General features: G+C 34.4%; 1 protein-coding gene across 1 annotated transcript; it reads left to right on the top strand.

Moving 5' to 3' along the window:
• Positions 1-2,385: 2,385 nt before the first annotated feature.
• LOC143544019 (20 kDa chaperonin, chloroplastic-like) lies at positions 2,386-3,882 on the top strand. Its single transcript, XM_077036205.1, has 5 exons — positions 2,386-2,550; positions 2,924-3,103; positions 3,220-3,375; positions 3,459-3,536; positions 3,629-3,882. Exons 1-5 carry the CDS (start codon positions 2,395-2,397, stop codon positions 3,800-3,802), a joined length of 744 nt encoding a protein of 247 aa, XP_076892320.1. The 5' UTR covers positions 2,386-2,394; the 3' UTR covers positions 3,803-3,882.
• The last annotated feature ends 3,355 nt before the right edge of the window (positions 3,883-7,237 follow it).

Below are 7,237 nucleotides of genomic sequence, written 5' to 3'. Positions count from 1 at the left end.
GAAAAAAAAAGTTTGTAATGGCTATACTTGTAAACCCTGGATACTATAGTTTGTATGTATAATAAACTGTCGGGGTTTGTATTACCGGTGTTCACGATTTTGGTGTAGGTTGAACTGTTAACTACTCGGGTTGGTTCGGGGTTTGAGTTGGTTTTCCGATTTAAATCATTGGTTTGTATTAAATTTTATAAATTTATAAAAATGATTGATTGATATTATATTGTCGGTAGGGTTTACACAACTCACGGCTGGTTCCAAGTCTAACTTTGAGCTGAACTGTAAAACCTGGTTTTTTGAATCATAATAATAATAATTTTGTTATAACCTGCTTTAACACGATATACAACTAGCCAACATGCATTTTGCAATCTCTAATTATAGTTTTCTATTAGTTACTAGTATTAATATTAATATGTTAGTTCAAATAAAACTAAACTTGATACGATCATAAGTCATAACTAGTATATAACTACATAATTAATAAATTATTTTGTTTTCATATATAATTTAGCATATCAGAGAAAATAAAGGAAGATACGATTAGATGAATGTGCAGACACACTAGATTAGATACGATTAGAAATGAGGTCTTTAGGGAAAGATTAGGAATAGTTAGCATATCAGAGAAAATAAAGGAAGGGAGATTGAGATGGTTTGGGCATGTGAAGAGGAGACCGACAACAGCGTCAGTTAGAGTAGTGGAAGCCTTCATTGTGGAAGGAAAGAGGAGTAGAGGCAGACCTAAATTGACTTGGGATGAGAGAATTAGACATGACTTGACAGAGTTGCACCTCTTTGAGGACATGGTCCAGGATAGAGATTCGTGGAGACGTAGGATTAAGGTTAGCGACTTCTAGGGGAAGGCACCTAGTTAGCTTAGCTTTCTATTTAGGGTCTAGTTGGCTAGTCTTGATCCTTGTTGTTTATGAATATTTTTTTGTTTTGATGCTGCTTTTTGTTTCTTATGCCCTTTTCTTAGTAGGTTATAGATTCCTTGCTTTTTTGATAGTTTGTTATCTATGTATTGCTAAGTGTCTTTTGCTTGTAGAATGTATGTTTACTATGATTACCTGTATGTAGCTTTATGAGCCGGGGGTCTCTCTGGAAGCAACCTCTCTATTCTCTCGAATAGAGGAAAGACTTGCCTACATCCCACCCTCCCCTGTCCCTACCGATAGCGTGCTATGCGGTAGGATATACAGGGCTTGATTGATTGATTGTTTTCATTTATAATTTATAGCTAAAGATGAAATACAAACTATATTTTAATTAGCCCCTAATCCAATTATACCAAACCAAATAAATAGTATACTAAAATTTAAAGCGATTTGTTATTCTTGAATAATTCTAAATTCATATATAGGTAATAAACATTTTTTTCACTTACTTACATCTCTAAATCAATTGTTATTTGCTATAAATAATTAACTATTGTCGAGACTTTTAGTACAAAATTAAATAAAAAGTCGCAAGAGATGACAGATGGACCTCTCTTTCATGTGTGAAGCTCATCTGAAAATGAAATTTTCACTTTTAATGTACTCGTTTGTTTTTCTCACAAACTCTATACGACAGTTAAATGTGTCAACTTTAATGTGTAGAACCTAGAGGTCGGAGCATCGGAGTAGATTATTTTTTGAAGTAGGGATAAAAAAACTTTAATGTATAGGGATATATTAGTGTGTGAAGCCGATAAAAAAATGTAAAACAGTTAAAATTCATTCATTCTAATTATATCTATCCTCACGGTTTTCTTTATAATAATCCGAGAGTTTTAGTTTAATTGGCATTGGCGGGATAATGAAGAACTGGAATAGATGTTGCAAGATCTCAAGTTTGAATCTGATTTCAATCGGTTTTATCATATGGGGCCTTCTGGCGGCCGGATTTCTCCTAAACAAGAGATGGTTGGCTTATGCTATCCAACGCTTTCTGCAACTACGAACGTATGACGGTATACGGTCGTCTTTTGCCATTTAATTACCGCGTTAGTCCTTTTTTTAAAATAATAATAATAATTCGGTATGTATGTTATTACAACTTGACTTTGGCGTTGCGTTCCAAAAAACGACGTCGTATGAAGTAGGTACAAAAGCTTATCCGTTTGGTTTGGTTTGGTTTGGTTTGGTTTGGATAATAAACCTTGGTTTGTTGGTGTCTGTTTATTATTATTATTATTATTATTATTATTATTATTATTATTATTATTATCCTGTTCATCTCCATTTCATACATCGCCATACCTACCTACCAATACATTATTATTATTATCTTCTCTACATTCGGTAACTAATTACCACATTTTGATGTTTTTATTTGAAAGCATAAACCCTATTTTATTTTAATTATGATTCTGTGAATTGAATATAGGAAATGGCTGCTGCTGCTGCACAGATGACCGCCGCCGCATCTTCACGTGTGTTTCTACCGCCGTTTGAAGGTGTTAAGCCCTCCTCCTCAACAGTTAAGCTTTCATCTGTATCATTCAGAGCGGGTGGTCGTACCCGTGGACTCCTTGTCAACGCAGCTGCCACTACTGTCGCTCCTAAGGTTAGCTTAATCTATCTGCTTCATTTTAACTCTTAGGCTTCTCTTTCGGAGTTTATTTATTACTATTCTATATTGTATTGTATTGTATTGTATTGGATTAGTTTGATATTTTCGTCTAGTAGAGGTGTGCACCAAATTGAAAAAAACGGAATTGTAGCAAAAATAATACTAAGCTTTTGTTCTCTTCCATTGCCTCTTTACGTCTTTTCTTTTGTTATCTTTCTATGCATTGGATGTGTGTGCTCTCTAGCCGTTATAGTTTAATATCAGTTTTCTTTAGGATTTAGCTGATAAGTTTGCATCGTTGAGTATTATTATACATGTATATCACCGCCATGCCATGATAATATCTGATCTTTGTAATGTTTTGCAGTACACTACGTTGAAGCCGTTAGGTGATAGAGTGTTGGTGAAGATCAGTGCTGCAGAGGAGAAGACATCAGGTGGTATATTGCTGCCATCAACCGCACAGTCAAAACCTCAAGGAGGTGAGATTGTTGCTGTCGGAGAAGGCAGGACGATTGGGCAAACCAAGGTGGATGTGAGTGTCAAGGTAATGCTTGCTCATTTTGAGCCTTCTAATGCTCTTGTTATTGGATTAGATAGATCATTAGATATGCTCAAAAGCTATTATTATTATTATTATTATTATTATTATTATTATTTCAGACTGGCACACAAGTCGTGTATTCCAAGTATGCTGGAACAGAGGTTGAGTTCAATGGTTCAAACCATCTCTTACTGAAAGAGGATGACATTGTTGGTATTCTTGAGACGGATAACGTCAAGGATTTGAAGCCCCTCAATGATAGAATTCTTATCAAGGTTTGCAAGCCTCTTTAGAATTTGAACCACTAGATGTCATAACTTGGTGAATAAGTTTCAAACGTTTGAAACTTGGTAAACAGGTTATGGAGGCTGAGGAAACTACTGCTGGTGGCTTGTTGCTGACGCAAGCGAGCAAGGAAAAACCATCAACTGGCACGGTAAGTGTTTAACGACATATTTTGGAGTTCGTTGTGTGTATAATTTATTTAAATAAGCCAATAGGGTGTTAATTTATAAAATGGGAGTGCAGGTGATTGCAGTTGGGCCCGGTCCACTGGGTGAGGATGGAAGTAGAAAAGAGCTAACAGTGTCTGCCGGTAACACTGTGCTTTACTCGAAATATGCTGGGAATGACTTCAAAGGAAGTGATGGGTCGGAGTACATTGTTCTACGCGCATCAGACATCATGGCGGTCATTGGTTAGTTTGGTTTTGATTTTTAGGATAAACTTGTTTTGTAATCGGACCGTTGAAGAACAGTTTTTGGCATGCGAGTACTTGTACACGACACCAGTTTAAGCGGAATCCAAATTCAATAAAAGAGTTGGTAGCATATGATCCAAGTATTAAAGAATGGAGCATTTGTACCCATTAAGCAAATTAAACGTTTAGCAAATTTTTCAGAACAAAGTTAATGAACTGTAGATACAATTCTTTTCAGCTACTTAAACGAACAAAAGTGACATGAATACGTGACATTGCAACAAATTTCGTCTTGTGGCAACACTGTTTGCATGTTTAAAGGAAAATCACCAGTCTTTTGATTAGACCGTGTTTTCCTTTTATGATCATAAATCTTTTTCTTTTATTTTTTTTAAAACTCTTTCACTATTTACCTATATGGTTAATTCTGGATAGGCCATGCAAACAGCTGGTTTGGGTTAGTTGTCTAAACATGTTAGGGTCAATATGAGTTCTGAACAAAGTGAGTTTGGGTTAAAAAAGATTCTAAGCAGATAAGTTTGGGTTAATACCGGTAGTTTTAAAAAAATGCAAATTGGTTTGAGTCAAAAACAAGTTTTGGCCAAAACAAAGTCAGGGAAAACTTGAAACGAGCCGGGCTAGAAGTAAAAATACAATGTTATTATTGTTTTTAAATAATTTATAAAACTAACGGTTTATAGAAAAAGACCTCCACCCCACCCAACCTCGTCTATCAAAACCCATATGAAACAACCATTGATCATTTCTACAGCAGTATCCAACATCTTTTTATACTCAAAAGCTGTTTCGATGCATACTGACAGGCGGTGGTTGGTAGAGGTGGCGGTTGAGTCGGCGACGGTAAGTTGGTGAAGACAAACAATGGTTATTGTTGGTGCCCAGTTACCCATTAACTAATTTGGATAGAATTAGACTGAGTTTGAGTAGACCCGAACATGGTGGTTAATATATTTAGCTAGGGTTTATCATTTAATGGGTGATTTTAGTTAGTTTTATTGTAACAGGATTGACAATTCATCATTTAGGCTATTGTCTCAGTATAATTCATCATTTAGGCTATTGACAATTCATCATTTATTGTCTCAGAATAATTGTGAAAAAGTGTTACGATGTGACCTCCATGTAGGCGGGGGCCTATCTACCAAGGTGTGTAATGCCCTTACAAGTGTTTTATTTTTTTTAATAAAAGAATGTGACATGAAGGCTCGTGATTGGGTTATAGTTAAATCAACACAAGCAAACATGGGCGTCGTTCTCAAAGCGTAAATGAGCCCATTACATAAAGCTTTACGAAAAGATGAGAGTTAGCTAAATTATAATCCATATATCTAAAAGCTCAAAGGAAAGCCTTACAAGTTACATGTATGTATGTAAATGGGGACTCACTTTCTATAACAAGTCATGTTTTGTTGCTCTTAATGGGGATGTCATTTTTATCTGAAACTCAACCTAAAAATACCCGAATTTGACCCAAACTAACCTGATTCGAAGAACCCGAACCGAAGTAATTTGGGTTGGTTCTCGGGCTTGATTTATAAGATTTGTGTCACCCCGAAAAACCCGAATAAACTTTTAGTTTTGAAATTAAATATATTTTTATGTATAATATGTTAAGTCTTAGCTTAGCCACTAAAGTTATCAGAATTTGTCTCTAATCGACTGTTAACATTCTAACTATTATGGATCGATTGCTTATTATTAATTTATGTTTTCCGTTTATTACTAATACAACCGTAATCAAACAACCAAATCACTTCCGATAGTTAGTTTTACTCTTCTTTTGAATTGTTTTATCAAGTTTGGTTAGTTTATTATTTGATTATTTGTGTTATAAGCAAAGAAAAATATGTTGTTTTAATTTTAACATTGTATTTTAAAAAAAAAAATTTGGTTTTGTGTGTGTTTTTTTCTAGGATACTCGAAACCCATTAACCCAACCCAAGAAAACCCGATCCCGAATTACCCAAACCCGAAAAACCCATCAGAGATTTGGGTTGGGTTTCGGGTCAAAATTTAATACTTTGAAGCCCGAAGAACCCGACCTGAAAAACCTGAAACCCAAAAAACACCCCTAGCTCTTAATCTAGAAAAAAGTGCATCTGCGTAATAGCTTACAATCACATATCTCAAATTCAGTAAATATATCTTTTTGAGACCTTTGGCATTCATGTCAACTTTATTATATATATCTTTTTGGTTTTCACACACTCACGAGAGATAAAAATTGAAAATTTGTCTTTATCATACACGTATAAGGACGTATGAGCGTATAACTTCTCACCGATATTTTGAGGCTTAGCATTAAGCATAAATTTCACAAGGGTTGTTATCATGCATAATTTTTATTTAATAAAAACATGTGTCAAGAATCATAAATCATAATGTCTCGTATGAATAACTTTCACCTTTTGCGTCCCAATATGTCATGTTAATTATTTATTTTTTTGTCGGAAATGTTAGCCTTTATGAAAGTGAAAATTTTAGTGATTGTGTATAAACAATTTTACTGGTTAATTTGTTTTTCTCAATTTTTCCCGTTCTAAAGGGTTTGAAACTCAAGGAACTAATTAATTGGTTTCCTAAAAATTAGTTAAGATACTATATGATATAGAGAATACATGAAAAGACGATCAAAACACCCTTACATTGGATTTTTTATGCTAGATAACAAGTTATAGAAAACTAAAGTACATATCTATACAGTTCATATTAAACTCCCTATATTTTGTTACGGTGTATAGATGAAGATGAACGCTCTATAAGTAGAAAAATAAAATGTTAATTAGCTTTAGCTTTAGGGCCGTAAACGAACCAAATGTTCAGCAAACAGTACGTTAATTGTTTAGCGGGAAGTTCATTTATGTTCGTTTGTTTAATAAATGAAAGAACATGAGCAAGAAATTTTGTTCGATTAGTTAAACAAACGAACACGAACAGAGCGCTCGTTCGTTCAATTGTATTCGTGAACGTTTGGTAATGTGTTCATCATCATGAATGTTCGCTTTTATATGTTCATGAAAGTTTTTTGTACATGTATTTCTTTTATCCAAACGTTTCTCGCATTGTTCATTAATTGATTACACCTGACATAAAACAGGAAATCATATTCTCACATTGTTTTTGCATTGTTCTCATTTTCTTTCCCATTATTTACATTGATGAATACATCGATGTCATTCTCTAGGCTCCTTCGATTTTATTTGTGTTCGTGAACACATTCATTTCTTTAATGAACGAACACGAACATAAAATCTCGTTACAGTAAGTGTTCGTGAACACATTATTTCCTTATCAAACGAACATGAACAAGGTCTTGTCTGTGTTCGTTTGCAGCCCTATTTAGCTTAACTGGTATTGAAGTGGGAGTGAAGATTTGGGCGGGAGAACTCAATGTCTCAAGTTTGAATCCGATCTCA

This window comes from Bidens hawaiensis, unplaced genomic scaffold, assembly GCF_021521415.1.
Source record: "Bidens hawaiensis isolate Kalapana, Puna unplaced genomic scaffold, B.hawaiensis_p1.1 tig00000888_1, whole genome shotgun sequence".
NCBI lineage: Eukaryota > Viridiplantae > Streptophyta > Magnoliopsida > Asterales > Asteraceae > Bidens > Bidens hawaiensis.
Note: the sequence above shows the minus strand (reverse complement) of the source record. Positions and strands in the feature narration are given on the sequence as shown.